The sequence below is a fragment of the Labeo rohita genome, chromosome 1 (genome assembly GCF_022985175.1).
Source record: "Labeo rohita strain BAU-BD-2019 chromosome 1, IGBB_LRoh.1.0, whole genome shotgun sequence".
Classification (NCBI taxonomy): Eukaryota; Metazoa; Chordata; class Actinopteri; order Cypriniformes; family Cyprinidae; genus Labeo; species Labeo rohita.
In genome coordinates this window covers 4,421,833-4,437,810 of record NC_066869.1, presented here as the reverse complement: position 1 = coordinate 4,437,810, position 15,978 = coordinate 4,421,833, and the positions used below count along the sequence as shown (strand labels likewise).

At 35.7% G+C, this 15,978-nt stretch overlaps 3 protein-coding genes and 1 pseudogene across 5 annotated transcripts; all 4 read right to left on the bottom strand.

Annotated features, from left to right (window-relative positions):
- Nucleotides 1-1,756: 1,756 nt before the first annotated feature.
- LOC127160771 (CMRF35-like molecule 6) lies at nt 1,757-2,733 on the bottom strand (annotated as a pseudogene).
- Nucleotides 2,734-5,182: 2,449 nt separating this feature from the next.
- On the bottom strand, nt 5,183-8,408 carry LOC127169406 (CMRF35-like molecule 6). Its single transcript, XM_051116762.1, has 4 exons — nt 8,274-8,408; nt 7,596-7,910; nt 7,422-7,472; nt 5,183-7,351 (listed from the first exon to the last, which is right to left on the bottom strand). The coding sequence occupies exons 1-4, from the start codon at nt 8,311-8,313 to the stop codon at nt 7,173-7,175; spliced, it is 585 nt and encodes a 194-aa protein (XP_050972719.1). The 5' UTR covers nt 8,314-8,408; the 3' UTR covers nt 5,183-7,172.
- A 763-nt stretch (nt 8,409-9,171) lies between these two features.
- Nucleotides 9,172-12,040, bottom strand: LOC127174262 (CMRF35-like molecule 1). 3 transcript variants are annotated; one of them, XM_051124739.1, is made up of 6 exons: nt 11,755-12,040; nt 11,316-11,630; nt 10,785-10,898; nt 10,578-10,673; nt 9,762-9,817; nt 9,172-9,641 (listed from the first exon to the last, which is right to left on the bottom strand). In XM_051124739.1, the coding sequence occupies exons 1-6, from the start codon at nt 11,792-11,794 to the stop codon at nt 9,360-9,362; spliced, it is 903 nt and encodes a 300-aa protein (XP_050980696.1). In that variant the 5' UTR covers nt 11,795-12,040; the 3' UTR covers nt 9,172-9,359. The 3 variants fall into 3 exon arrangements, with proteins under 3 accessions (XP_050980696.1, XP_050980615.1, XP_050980773.1); XM_051124658.1 differs by having other exon boundaries at nt 11,316-12,040; XM_051124816.1 differs by having other exon boundaries at nt 10,785-10,832; nt 11,316-12,040.
- A 381-nt stretch (nt 12,041-12,421) lies between these two features.
- On the bottom strand, nt 12,422-15,736 carry LOC127171759 (CMRF35-like molecule 8). The gene is made up of 5 exons (XM_051120622.1): nt 15,610-15,736; nt 15,179-15,484; nt 14,301-14,372; nt 13,394-13,471; nt 12,422-13,310 (listed from the first exon to the last, which is right to left on the bottom strand). The coding sequence occupies exons 1-5, from the start codon at nt 15,647-15,649 to the stop codon at nt 12,949-12,951; spliced, it is 858 nt and encodes a 285-aa protein (XP_050976579.1). The 5' UTR covers nt 15,650-15,736; the 3' UTR covers nt 12,422-12,948.
- Between the last annotated feature and the right edge of the window lie 242 nt (nt 15,737-15,978).

Here is a 15,978-nt window from a genome sequence, read left to right as displayed (position 1 = left end):
AACTCAGTTAATAGCACACTCAACATGAATTATATTGTATATATTATTATTAATCACTTACCAAGTTTAATCTGCAACAATATCTGTGAATAGATATCACGTAAAGCTAAATTCCTCTCCACAGCACACCAGTATTGTCCTGCGTTTTATTCAATGCCATTAAATACATCAACAACAGATCGCTCTCAACACTGACCTCTGATGGCCAACATATGAAAACAAACCAAAGCAACATGCTTTTGGAGGATCTTAAAGGAGTTCACTTCCAGAACAAAAATGTACAGGTAATGTACTCACCCTGTTGTCATCCAAGATGTCTTTTTTACTTCAATTGTGAAGAAATTATGTTTTTTTGAGGAAAACACTTCAGAAATTATCTCCATATAGTGGACTTCAATGGTGCCAGCAAGTCTGAACTTCCAAAATGCAGTTTCCGTGCAGCTTCAAAGGGTTTTAAATGATCCCAGTCAAGGAAGAAGGGTCATTTAGTGAAACGATCAGTCATTGTTTTAAAAAAATATATAAAAATATATATACTTTTTAACCTCAGATGCTTTTCTTGTCTAATTCTTGTCTGATTCTAATCTTGTGTATTCCTTGCATTCCTGTTCTGTTTTATTTTTATTTACCATTCAATCACTGACTACCATTCAGTGATTTTCTGCGCTGTAGAATAAAGCTTTTGGAATAAACATTTTTATTACATTGCATTTCCATACATCTTACAACACAAAAGTCATTTGTCAAATTAACTCTGTTCTTGCCAAGTGGTCGAGGTTCAGCTGGTTTGCAAGTATCAGTTTACACATGGGCCTAGTCATTCAAAAAATCTACATTAAATCCTATGTTTTGCTATCAAGGATAAGGATTTATTTTACTATCTTACTTGTCAGTCCACTGCTTCTGTTTATGGCAGAGAAAAAATGATCATATTTACACCAGTTTTTCGTTTATTACTGTAGATCTACAAGATTATTAAACGCTGCACAATTTTCAAAGTATATGCAACATTCATATGCAACAAAAATAAGCAAGGGTTTTGATCATTTGTTGATTCAGGCTTCAGTGTTCAGTCCATCGTTTGATGGATACTGTGATAGATGGAGTCTTGAACAGAATCAGCTGTGAGACTCTGATAAATGTGACTGGCATCCAGTTCTGTGCAGATCTGATCTGGATTCACATCATTTCTCAATGCAGCAGCAACGTTTATGTAGTCGAGGTCTGTGTCGACTGCTTCTGTGTGTGTGGATTTTCTTTGGTCATTTTTACCACAATTCTTTTTCTTCCGTACAGCCACAATAAGCAACAGAGCACAGATCAGGAGCAAAACCAAACCTCCTGCAGTGATGATGATGATGACGAAAATGAATCTAAAAATACAGGAGACTACATTCCCCGTCGTTCAGCGCACTGATTGGGTCAGCACCTGTGACCAGTCAAAATAAAAGCCACTTTCCCCAAAAATGGTGCATTGTTGTTGTGTTCATTGTTAGCAAAACCAAATGTACAAACTCTTGCTCGTTAAGGATTAATCGTCTGTCTCACGTCTTGGATTATGTTCGCCGCTGATCGACCCACGCCTGCTTTTTGGACTTCTGTTGTGCCTAGCCCTTACATGTTTGTTGTTGTTACGACCCTGCCTGTTTAACCATGTCTCTGCCTCGTCCCACTAATAAAAGCTTGCAGATGCTCACACACTCCGTTACACATTGTGTGATTTATAGGAGCAAAGATTTGTATGTGAGCGAAGGAAAGCAGAGAACAAACCATTTATGGAAAGAGGCAATTGATTTAGCAAAACAACAAGGTCAACATAAACAAACATAAAATCGCAGTGAATATTTAAGAAATTTGGAAGGGTAGCTGATCTGACCTGTTGAGGAGATGTGATGATCTGTGATTGTGATGATGGTGGATTGCGGTTCCATGTCTGATGTGCTCAAATGGGGCGGCGTGTTTGAAAATGAGCTCATAGTTTCATCTGAAAGTATATTTAGACTGAGCTGTTATACTGACACAGTAATGCATATTCAGTAATTATGGATTTATGACAAGACAAACTTAGGTTTGAAATGTCATATTAAATATCCAGTACCTGGATGGAGGGTGGATGTTGAGATTTGGACAGGTCCTGTTTTCTGTGGAGCTGAGAAACAAGATCACATTGTTTAAATCAAACAAATGCATTCATAATAATAATAATAATAATAATAATAATAATAATAATAATAATAATCCATTAACTACAGCATAAACATTATGGATGAGACAGATTGTTACTCAGTGTTGAACATTAGGCACCTTTAATCACATTCAGCTGGATTTGTTTATATTCTCCCCATCCAGCGACACAGCCGTACGGTCCAGCATCTTCCATCCTCAGGTTTCTGATGGTCACTGTAAATGATCCTGTCTTATGATCGTTTCGCAGTGAGAATCTGCCATTGACCACTGATGACTCTCCTCCATAAGATGTTAGTATAATATTATTATCTCTGTAAAGTCCTTTGTGGAAGTATTTTTAGGAGTTTTCATATCCATGATCATAAGGACATATAATAGTCACTTGTTCTCCCTCTGTTCCTCTCACTGTAATGTCCACACACACTGAACTGATCACTGCACAAACACAAACATCAGCACACTGCTTTACTCACATACACTGACAAAATAAGACATATCTTTAGTTTAGACAATAAACACCTTTTTTATCTTCAAGCTCTTACCCATCAGTAGAAACCCAGAAATCATCAATGGAAACTTCATGTCTTCCTCTGTTGAGTTCAGAAAATCAGCAATAATTTCTCAGTAGTTCCTCAAATGACTTTTTTTAATCTCAAATCTTTTTTTAATCTCCAATCCTCCTTAATCTCAAATCTCCAATAATCTCTCACATGATGAGAATCAAACACTAGTGCTGACAGACTGTGTCTGTGTTTTTATGTGATGTTGAGGGCGTTACATTAATGGGAAATTAGCTGTGAGCTCACAAACTGCAATCAGTTTCCTGTCTGTTTCTGTTCTGCCTCCAGTACTTTCGAAAGGTCTTCTGCTGCCCTTTTCTGGCTACAAACCCACAGAAAAGAAAGAAAGAAAGAAAGAAAGAAAGAAGAAAGAAAGAAAGAAAGAAAGAAAGAAAGAAAAAGAAAAAGAAAAAGAAAAAATCTGCTAAATTATATATCAAATTATAAATATGTAAAAAATATTTTCTATTAATACATTTTGGGCTTTTTTAATATATATAAACATTTTGTTTGAAAATATATTTATACATTTAAAATAAATAATTGATAAAAAATTCAAAGTCAAAGTCATTTGTCAAATTTACTCTGTTCTTGGCAAGTGGTCGAGGTTCAGCTGGTTTGCAAGTATCAGTTTACACATGGGGCTAGTCATTCAAAAAATCCTATGTTTTGCTATTAAAGATAAAGATTTATCTTACTATCTAACTTGTCAGTCCACTGCTTCCATTTACGGCAGAGAAAAATTGATCATATTTACACCTGGTTTAGGTTTATTAGATCTAAAAGTTTATAAAAGACTGTACAATTTTCAAAGTATATGTAACATTCATATGCAACACAAATAAGCAAGGGTTTTGATCATTTGTTGATTCAGGCTTCAGTGTTCAGTCCATCGTTTGATGGATACTGTGATAGATGGAGTCTTTTTGAACAGAATCAGCTGTGAGACTCTGATAAATGTGACTGTAATCCAGTTCTGTGCAGATCTGATCTGGATTCACATCGTTTCTCAATGCAGCAGCAACGTTTATGTAGTCGAGGTCTGCGTCGACTGCTTCTGTGTGTGCAGGTCTGTGAAACTTGTTCGCTCCAAATCCATCGTCACTTTGAGCTGTGTCTGATTTTGAGATGACAGCTGGCTTTCCTTTCTCATAAGCATTCTGTGATTGGAAGAAGAAAATGATTGCTTCATCATCTTCATTGAGCAATAATGTGAACCCTGACTTCTACTTGAGAAGAAAAGTTCATGATGCAGTTAATTATAGAAATATTAAGCAAAGATGATCCTGACTCACCTCTTTTCTTCTCTTTTTTGTCAGATGAAGCACTTCAGCAGAAGGGGAGCAATAGAAACCTGTGATAGATGAATATTACATTACTTTTAAAGCATCCAATGCTTAAATCCAATGTCCAATGTAAAGTCCAGCAAACATCTGACTAAAAACATTCTGAGGAATTTTTTTATTTATTTTTTTTTCAGGAAAATTCTGAGCAAATGAAATCCAAAATTTAAAACCCCAAATGTTTTATTTATAATTGTTCTGAATAATTACACCTGATTTCATATGCACTAAAAAAATCTCTGGTGAAACATTAGAAATGTAGAGTTTCTTCATTCATTATTACTCTTTTTTCTTCCGTACGGCCACAATAAGCAACAGAGCACAGATCAGGAGCAAAACCAAACCTCCTACAGTGATGATGATGATGATGACAAAATGAACCTAAAAATACAGAGGAGACACAATAAACCACAAAAGCAAACACAAAAATGTAAAACAAAGCCAAATGTACAAAAGAGTGTGATTTATAGGAGCAAAGAATTGTCAGTATGATTACTTTGCATTAATTTGTAACACGTTACTGTAATTTGATATTTTTTTTAGTAACGGAGTAATTTAATGCGTTAGAATTTCCAAATGAGTAATTAGAGTATAGTTACAAGCATGCGTTACCGTTACATCATTGCCAACAGAATGTGTTTTATCATCTAGTAAAAAGGGTGTTGGCTAGCACACACAACATCCTCTAACTGAGAACTACATTGACTGGTAAGCGACTGTGAGGCGGATACTACCAATGAAAACAAAGTCAGCATGGAGAGAAGAAAGTGTGCATTCTGTAGCTGGAAATACAATCATTATTTTGAGTTCATTTCTGTCAAAGGCAAGAACATTATTGTGCGTTGTCAATTAGAGGGAAAGAAAACCTTTTCAACCGTGAAAAACTCGCCATTCCAATTTAAAACACCTGAAGGGCAGCAGACAGATTAAAACTTCACTGGCACTAGACTCGATGCAACGCATCAACTTCGGTGCGGGACAAGACTTGATGGGCGGGTGTGGGCGGGCAGAGACTCTTGTGTGTGGGATGCAATAGAATAAAATTATTTGCGGGACTCTCTCTAAACATAAAATATCTAAAATTTTTCGTGGATGTACAGAAAAAAAGTAATCTAACTAGTAATGTAACTAATTTATTTTTTAAATAAAGTAATCAGAACTGTAAATTGATTACTTTTAAAAGGAATAATCTGTAATCAGTAATTTAATTACATTTTCAGAGTAACTTACCCTACACTGGTTAAATAGTATAATTATATACTCAAGGGATTGAGATTTAGAAGGGCTTTTATTTTGTAATTAAACATCAGCCAGTCCTGTTCTGTGTCACAATGCCTAACTGTGTTCGAGGCCTTTTATTACGTAGTTTCGTGTCTTTGTTGTTGCCCTGCTGCTCTGCACCCTTGTTGGATACTAATTTGACCACACCCATTCCCTTGTTAGTTTCCATAGTTACTCATTAGTTCTTTGGCTCCACACAGTGGCTGCATCCAAAAACCTAGTCAGCTGACTTGCTGCCTTGCTGACTTGCTGCCTTGCTGCCTTATCAGGCAGTGACTTCGAAGGCTGTGAAGGCAACTCTAGAAACATTTTCGGACAGACTTCAGAGGCAGTAGAACGTGACGCCGTTGCTAGGTTACCTAATGGTTAAATTGTAGATTTTGTAGAAAAACGATCTTATGCAGTTATATATAAATGTCATTACCTCAATGTCATTACCCACTGAAGGTCTGTGCGTTGGAGAAGACGACTGGCAGTTACTTTTTGCTTAAAAAAAAAAAAAAAAGCACTGATGCAAGTAATATTGCAGAACAGGTCATTGTTATTAGTGGCTGTTTCGTTATTATTGGTAGTATATTGTAAACATTATTCCTATTCACTACCCATTTGAACCCTTTTAACATTTTATTAAATACTATTATTACAAACAATATTATTTATTATGCTTTTTACACTATTACGATTCATAAAGTATGTCATGGTCAAGATCTCATCTATTATATAAAGTAACAAGTCTAATTTCACCAGAATATCTTTATTTATATAGCCTATATGATGCACACGCACAGGATTGTGGGAAATCGAAGGCAGGGAAGGATACATCTATGATGCCTTCAAAAGTCCATCAGAAGAAGGAACCTCCGGAGACAGGAAGTGAAGCAGAATTAGAATTCAGACGTGCCTTGGTGCCTTCCTGCCTTGGAATGCTGCATTTTAGAGCTTTCGGACGCAGCCAGTGTATAAATACTCTGGCGTTTAAGTCTTTGTTTGTTAGTCGTTGAGTGTGTTTGGATTTACCCCATGTTTGTGGTCCCTGGTTTCTGGTTCTTGTGTTTTTCAAATTAATCTTTGTTAATAAACCTGCTGCATGTGGATCCTCCGCCTTCTGTGTCTCCTTATGTTACATCCAGAAACTGGGTGAGTTATAACTATAGGAATTTGCAGACACATTGTTGATACAACAGGTTATATATGAGGAAAAAAAATTCAAAAAGTTATTTTGATATTATTTGGAAATTCTGCATGACATATTACTCAGCATTTAAATTCTTTCTCCTTTTTTCATTATCAGACTTTATTTAATATTTGCACTTTTTATTTATGTTGTTTAATCATGTATTTTTTTATTTATTACTGAGATACAAATAATTTTTTATTTAATTGGTGGCTAGAATGATTGTGTTTTTTAAAGTGGAAACTGGGACATAACTGCCTCCTGATGAATGAGCCGCTTGGGCTGCAGTAAACCAGCATTACCACAACAACTGTCTTTAAACAGACACATAATAGTTCTTCTTCTATAAGGATAGAAGCTGGTGGTTCTATAAAGTCCATCCATCCATCCATCCATCCGTAGCAACCCCAACCAGACATAAAGTATCCAATAAATTCAAAAGTTCAGCATACATTAATAAATATCACCATATCACAGCACAAAAACATAAAACAACACAAATAATGAAATAGTACTGAACATTATAAATAAAGCAAGCAAACAAAACAAACAATCTGAGAGTGGAGCGGCAGCCAAACCCATACCCTATTAAACTGAAGGCAAAATCACTGAAGAAATCAATGGACATCATCTGTACATAAAGTATATGAAAGTGAAGTTAATGATGGAGGAAAGGCAGAAGATGATCTGACCTGTTGAGGAGATGTGATGATCTGTGATTGTGTTGATGCTGGGTTGTGGGTTTGATAATGAGTCTGATGTGCTCAAATAGGGTGGTGTGTTTGATAATGAGTTTGTTGTTTGATCTGAAGGGAAATATAGATTGTGCTGTTATACTAACACAGTAATGCATATGTAATAATGAATATCCAGTACCTGGATGAATGGTGGAGGTAAAGATCTGAACAGGTCTTGGCCTCTCTGGAGCTGAAAAACAAGTAAAATAATCACACTATTCAAAACAAAACAAATATATGAATAAAATGATCAGTGATTACAACAAAAAGCACAGTGGATGAAACAGATTGTTAAATTGTGTAAATCAGGCACCTCTGATCACATTTAGATGGATTTGTTTATGGTATCCCCATCCAGCTCGACAGATGTACGATCCAGCATCTTCCATCCTCAAGTTTCCGATGGTCACTATCAATGATCTTATCTTGCGATCGTCCCGCAGTGAGAATCTGCCATCGACTGAGGTCTCTCCTCCGTTAGATTGTAGTATAATGACATAATCTTTGTAATTTCCTTTGTAAAAGCATTTGTAAGCTTTTTCATATCCCTTAGCATAAGGACACTCAATAGTCACTTGTTCTCCCTCAGTTCCTCTCACTGCAATGTCCACACACGGTGAACAGCTCACTGCACAAACACAAACACACATCAGCACACTTCCGTCTGGACCACTATTGTCAAAGATGATTGACAATTAGCCTAGCATGAATAAGAGCAGTGGTCACCCCCTTAGGGTAAACAGAAACGAAACAATGTAAATGTTTAGTAGATTTCATTGATGTTGTTAATGACAATTTAATGTAACAACAACAACAAGGAACATCAGAAGACCAAGTCCTGACTCTGGATAAAAGGATGAGTTGGGGATGGAGGAGGGTAATTAGCTCCTGAGCAAACAACGTAACAACATACAATGTAACAATTAGCATACATATTTAATCTTAAGACAAACAAACAAACACAAACATGGAACTAAAGATCAGCGCTTACGCATCAGTAAAAACACACAGGCCGTTTGCAAGAAGCTCATTCTTGCAGTCAAATAGTCAATACCTCCAAATGACTCTTCTGTCAGTCAACTGTTATGAAAATGTTGAGTGCTTGTCTCGTGATGAAGGTCAAACAATTGATCTACAATGGGTGTATGTGCATAGGATGTTGGGGGGCGTTGTGTGAAAACGAATCGTGGTGGTAATCAGGAAATCAGCTCTGAACTTTGCCTCTATACACTGACCACAAGCAGTTTCCTCTGTGTAGTGCTGTTTTTCTTTTTCTTTTTTTTTTTTTCATTTCTGCAGCACACTACATGTACAGTATGCATTCATCACACACTAGCATACTTATTATTTATGTAGCTATTTTTTTTTTTTTATGACAGATTGTAAAATACATACTTATTGAAACCTATTTCTTTCTGCCTGAATAAAAGTATTGAGGCAGTAAAACTTTTATATGGTCTTTCAGTTTCAGTTTTCTTTAGTGCAACCACAGTGGGTTTCAGCGACTCATTCCCCTCCATACTGACCTCTGATGGACAATGGAAAATAACACAAAGCAAATATATATATATATATATATATATATATATATATAAAACAATTAAATACTGTACATCTTTATTGCAATGAGAAAAATAAAAAAAAAGCAAAAAATCAAGCTCATTTAGCAAATTGTCAAGTTATTTGCTCATGTTAAATGATCAAGGTTTAGCCCCTTTTTAGCCCCTACTGGTAGATGTCATAAATGCACTGCTGCAAAAAAACAAAACAAAAAACAAAAAAAAAACAAAAAAAACAAACAAAAAAAAAACAGAACAAAAAAATAATAATAAATAAATAAAAAATACTGTCAAATTTTTATTATAAACAACTGAAGTCACAGAGTCAGATCAAACTATGGTCATTTTTTATTTTGGTCCATAATAAACATCACTTTTTACAGCATATTTGTATCTTAAGTTTACAAAGGATAAAATGCCATATTTACACAAATATTTACACTTTTTAACATTTATTACACCTAAACGATTATTAAAGATTCTGTTAGCTTTATTGTTTGTATATGAGGCTTCTGTGTTCATTCCATCATTTGATCAATACTGTAATAGACGGACACTTCTTGAGAATCAGCTATGAGACTCTGATAAATGTTACTGTGTCTACTAGTGTTCAGTTCTGTGTAGATCTGATCTGGATTCACACCAGTTCGAACTCCAGCAGCAGCACTGGCATAATCGAAGTCTGTGTCGACTGCTTCTGCGGTTGCAGCTCTGTGAAATTCGTTTGAAGAAGAACCGTCATGACTTTGAGCTGTGCGTGAGTTTGAGATGACAGCTGGGTTTCCTGTTTCGTAAGCATTCTGTAAATTGGAAGAAGGAAGAATTGAGCAAGAATTTGAACCTTGGCTTTTACTGAGAAGAACTAAAGTTCATGATGCAATTGTTTATAGAAATCCTATGTAAAGATAATCCTGACTCACTTCTTCCCCACTGCTTCCCAGCACTTGAAGCACTTCAGCAGAGAAGGAAACCAGACCTGTCATAGATGAATGTGTATTTTATTTTTAAAATTCCAGGAATTGAACTGAGTTCTTCATGCTATCTTAAATGCAGACATTATATCACTCAAAAAAAAAAAAAAAAAAGTTGTTTTTCCAACTTTAGAGACCATAAAATGCAGGGGTGTCTATGTGTGAATCAGTTAATGTTAATGTCTGAATCAGGTATTTAGTTAATGAAACCCATTGAAAAATGTTAAATAAGTGAATGAAATAATGAATGAATGAATAAATAAATAAATAAATAGGCAAACAAACTTTAAACTTGAAATGAAAATGAAAAATATAAAAGGTAATTAAAAATACTAATAAAACCCACAGTATAATGGTATCTTGACACACACACACACACACACACACACACACACACACACACACAAACCCAAAACAAACAAACAAAACAAAACAAACAAAAAAAAAACACTGACCTGAAAGCATCATAAAATCACCATTAAAGTTGTCCAAATGAAGTTCTTAGCAATGCATATTACTAATCAAAAATTAATTTTTGATATATTTAGGGTAGAAAATTTGCAAAATATCTTTATGGAACATGATCTTTACTTAATATCCTAATGATTTTTGGCATAAAAGAAAAATAATTTTGATGCTTACAATGTATTTTTGGCTATTGCTACAAATATACCTGTGCTACTTAAGACTGGTCTTGTGATCCAGGGTCACATATGTAGATATGTATTTCATATATAGTTAAAAAAAAAATAAATAAATAATTACCACATGTCTTTTTCTTCCGTACGGCCACAATAAGAAATGCAGCACAGATCAGGAGCAACACCAAACCTCCTGCTGTGATGATGATGACAAATGCACCTGAAAATACGAAAGACAAAATAAACCACTGAAAGGTTCACAGAATTAAATGAAGTGTTTATGTGAGAGAAACATGAACAGTGAGTGTGTGAGATGTGGAGGGACATTTACTTGAGTCAGAAGATGTGTGCAGTAACAGGGGTTGATGAGTCAAAGGACCTGATGAAACACGTGTGTTTGTTATTGAAAACAGACTGATGGGTGGAACTTCAGTTATCCTCTCATCTAAAGTGACAATAGAGATAGACTAGAGTTTGGTTATTCGAATACATTACAATAAAATACCCCTTTTGTGCCTCAAATTGACCCCCACTGGTTTCCATGCAATATGATTTTACACTTGTTGACTGTGTAAGAAGACGCGTCTTGAATATCAAGTAAAATCTGAATCTTAAATGTCATATGTTCTGACTTCTTTAATACAAATGTTGATTTGCATGGAAACCGCTGGAGGTCGATTTGACCTCAATTCAATTAATGTTACCAAACTTTGTACAGTCTTTCTAAAACACATCTCTGTGTTAGAACTTTCCATGTGCATTCATGAGAAAAAGTCACATCTTTACATGAGCTACTAAAGCTACTGACTCCTTTTCATGCACATTTCTACTATAGAAATGTAGAATTCGCAGAATCACCTACCCTGTTTAACCAGCAACAAAATCTCTGAATATACATCAGTAATATATTTCCTCTTCACAACACACCAGTATTGTCCTTCATCCTCTGTTCTCAGATCAGTGATGGTGACGGTGAAAACTCTGGATGTTTTGTTGTCAGTCAGAGAGAATCTCATGTCTTTAGCTGGAGATCCAGATTCAACCATGATGTTTTTATTTCCAAAGTTACACTCTCCTTTACACAAATACTTAGAATTTGTTTCATATCCAGATTTATAAGGGCATCTGATTGCAAGACGCTCGCCTCTGTGTCCATAAATTTGAGCAACAACCACAACTGAAAACAAAACAGCATTAGGCAGGATTATCACATTTACCATATTAAGAAATACTGTCTGCTGATTGCAAAATATTAGGTAAGTGGAAAATCAGAGTGTCACACTCAACAGTCCTGAACTCACCGATATGCATGCAGGACCAGAGAAAAGTAAAGCTCCACATGGTGAGGGTTTGCTGCACTTTTGACTAAATACAACTGTTAAACACTGACAAATGTTTTTCTTTCCAGTACTGACATGTATATGGGGCAATTCTTAACTTCTTCTTCCCCTTCCCTGTTTGTCTTACAAAATTCATTACTACACACGCATGTATAATATCTTGACATTTTAAGCTTAATCTGCATATCAAGTATGCCATGCATGGTCTTATGTTTTTTTTTTTTTTTTTTGGAGAATTGTAAATAGACTATGGAGTAAACTTGAAGAATAAATATTAGTAGATATTAAATTCTTTTAACATTTATGATTGATCATGCTCAACCCTGTTGAAAAACCAGCGTCTGCTGGTTAGGTATGTTTTGAAGCATGGCTGCTGGTTTGAGCTGGTTTAAGCTGGTTCTTAGCTGGTCATGTGCTGGTCCTAAGCTGGTCCTAAGCAACTAGCTCCTGCTCTAGACCAGCTTAAACCAGCTCATGACCAGCACACGACCAGCTCAAACCAGCAGCCATGCTTTAAAACATACCTAACCAGCACACGCTGGATTTTTCAACAGGGAAGAGCATGATCAATCATAAATGTTAAAAGAATTTAATATCTACTAATATTTATTCTTCAAATGTACTCCTTAGTTTATTTACAGTTCTCCAACACATCTGATCACTTGTGAAAAAAAAAAAAAAAAAAAAAAAACACCTTAAGACCATGCATGACATACTTCTGCACAATAAGTGGATATGAAAGTACTTTAGCATCCAAAAATGACAAACCTCACCTTTAAACACATCAACTGAGGGTGGGGAAATGCCATACATACTGACTCATAGTCTTAAGAACAGCTGACTTGCACTGTATAAAAATATTAATGTAGACATGGAAAAATTTCCAGCAAACAATAAGCAGTCTATATTCAGTATAGCAGGATTTCTCAGCTCTGGTCCTTGAGGTCCATTGTTCTGCAGAGTTTAGCTCTAACCCTAAACAAACACACTCTTAGCTTGTTCAGGGCCAGAGTTGAGATCAAGGGCCAGGGTTGAGTTCTAGGGCCAGGGTTGAGTTCAAGGGCCAGAGTTGAGAACCCCTGCAGTACAGCATTGACAACAATGGAAAGACATTTAAACTATAAATTAAAAATGCACTTGTCAAATCAACCTAATCTACAATCCTTTACGAACACTGGAATAGATTATTGAGTTTGGATCAGTGATGTCTGACTGGTGTTGATTCTGAACAGATGAATATAGTGTTTCTACTCGTTCATTCGGGTTCATTTCAAACATCTCACTGGTCTTCACACTGCAGTTGGGTTTTTTGATAAACTTCACAGAGGAATAGTCCAGACTATCTGACTGTGAGGTGACATTCGGTGTGGTATAAATCAGAGAATCAGGTTGCACAGACGATGTCAAACTGGAGGAGCATCTCTTAAGCTTATACTTTAGTTTGATAAATATGAAGAGGACAACTGTAAAAATCAGCACCAGTGCACCAAGACCTGCTCCAACATAAACCAGAGGATCTGAGAACAGAAAACAGCACAGATAGAACATTTATTTCCTTTTTATCTGATCCTCAGGAAGTACTATATATAATCTCATTTACCAGACAGTGCTGATCTGCGTATTGTTTTTGGTGAAGTGTCTGCAGTCAACTGCCTTGTCACTGATGTTCTCTTATTGTCTAGAAAGAAATATATAAAAGAAACATACAATTTCAAAATGGATTGGGATGGGGCTGGATTGGATTGAATGGATCGATTGGGACTGAATGATTGAATGATTGATTGGTTGGTTGGGAGGGAAATATTTCTAAAAAGAAATATTTGAACCTGGAAAACCAGAAACCAGTATTAAGTAGTACGGGTATATTTGTAGCAATAGCCAGCAATACATTGTATCGGTCAAAATTATCTTTCTTTAATACCAAAAATCATTAGGATATTAAGTAAAGATCATGTTTCATGAATATATTTTGTAAATTTCCTACCATAAATATATCCAAACTTAATTTTTGATTAGTAATATGCATTGCTTAGAACTTCATTTGGACAACTTTAAAGGTGATTTTCTCAATATTTTGCACCCTCAGATTCCAGATATTCAAATAGTTGTATCTCGGCCAAATATGGTCCTATCCTAACAATCCATACATCAACGGAACACTTGATATATAAATCTCAATTTAAAAAAAATAACCTTATGAATGGTTTTGTTGTCGAGGGTCACATATATAAATTAATTAACTTATGACTTTAAAATGGATTGGGATGGGGATGTATTAGGATGAATGAATTAGGATGGGGGTCATTTGGGTTAAATCGATGGATGGACTGGTTTGGATGGTTTAATTAATTGGGATGGGGATGGACTGGGTTGGATGGATTTGGATGGATGTATTAGAATGGGATGGACTGGGACAGGAAGGAATGAATTGACTGAGCTGGATTGACGGATTAGTTTGGGATTGGGTTGGATGGACGGAAGAATGGATTGGAATGGATGGCAATTACCAGTTATGTCTGTAGTTGTTCTTCTTGCAGGTGGTCTGGATGCACTTCTTGGAACAGGTGTCAAAGTAAAGACTGTATAATAGAAAAAATGTGAAAAACACATAAATACACATAAATTCATAAATGTCCTGTTATAAAAGAAAAAGGGTGTTCTTTATCATGTTTCCTGTTGTTATCGTAATCCAGAATTCTGAGATTTTCACACATCAAAAGAAACACAGAGGTGAAACTTTCAACAAGTCTGAACTGAGTATTAAACACTTCTAGTAAATTGTTACATGTTGTTTTCACAATTTTAAAGCAGCTTTACTAAGTAAAGTTGGAGTAAATTGACTTAAATTACACTTTAAGGACTTTACATGCTTTTTTTCTGATAAACTAAACCAGAATGTAAATACTACACTCTAAAAAAATGCTGGGTTAAATTGGATTAAAAAAGGACGAACACAAGTTATTGGGTTGTTTTGACCCAGCAGTTGGCAAAGGTCACTTTATTATCTCATTAACTTGAACTCTTTGATGACTTGGGATTTGATTTGAGACTTGCCTGTGACTTGAAAGGAATGGCTTGGTTCCACCTTTGGTGAAATCAGTTCATAGGTGGAAAAAACATATGGCAGGACTTTGACTTTCTAATCCCTGTACATTACACCTCTGCCAAACTGCTGGGTCAAAACAACCCAATAGCTAGGTTCGTCCTTTTTAACCCAGTGGTGGGTTATATTTGTCAAGAAGTCACACATTTAACATACAAGTCACAAATCTGCTCTTTACCACTCTAGAACAGCGTATGCCACAAACACTGTCAATTCATATTAAACATCAGCCCATAAAACTCTCTAAAATCAATTCTGAAACACATTTAATGCATAACTTACCCTCAATCACACGTAAAGTTACGTAGTTGTAAGTGTCTACTAAAAGTCTGTCGACTGCGCAGATGTAAGTGCCAGAGTCTGATAACCTCAGATCAGCGATGGTCACGGTGAAGTCTGATCCTTCATCATACAGAGTGTATCTGCCCGTGTGAGACGGATTCACTCCTGTCTCAGATCGAATGAGAATATTTTCCTCTGAACAAGAGCCTTTGCAAAAATATTTGATGTTTCCATCGGCCAGAATATGAGAACAATGAAATGTGATTCTTCCTCCCACTGGAGCAGTTAGAGCATTCAGAGACACAACTGCAAATGAACAGTCAGACAGAATATGACATTGCGTGATCAACAGAATCAGTAACACAATCCAATAACACAAGTCCAATATCTTTAGTGATTTCCTTACGAAAGATAAGCAAGTTCTAACTCACCTGTGAAGATGTGGGAGAGGAAAACTAGAAAAATCCACATGCTGAAAAGATTTGCAATTTGAAAGCTAAAACTTTGTGAAATCCACAGTACAGTTCACATTCCTCCTGCATGATACGCTAAAGTATTTACTTCTCTTTTTGTGTCTTCATCCTCTTGAGACATCTGCAGTCATGCAACAGTCAAGTAACATGACCTGTTGACTCACTAAACTCACACACACATTTCTATACCATCACTGAGTCTGAGTCTCATCTACAATGCAGCTTTCATTTGGAGACATTTATTTATTCAAGGCACCAATTCAGTTGTTTTTCCTTATACATCAAATCAGCACATACCAAACTGATGAAAATTGTTAACTTCATACA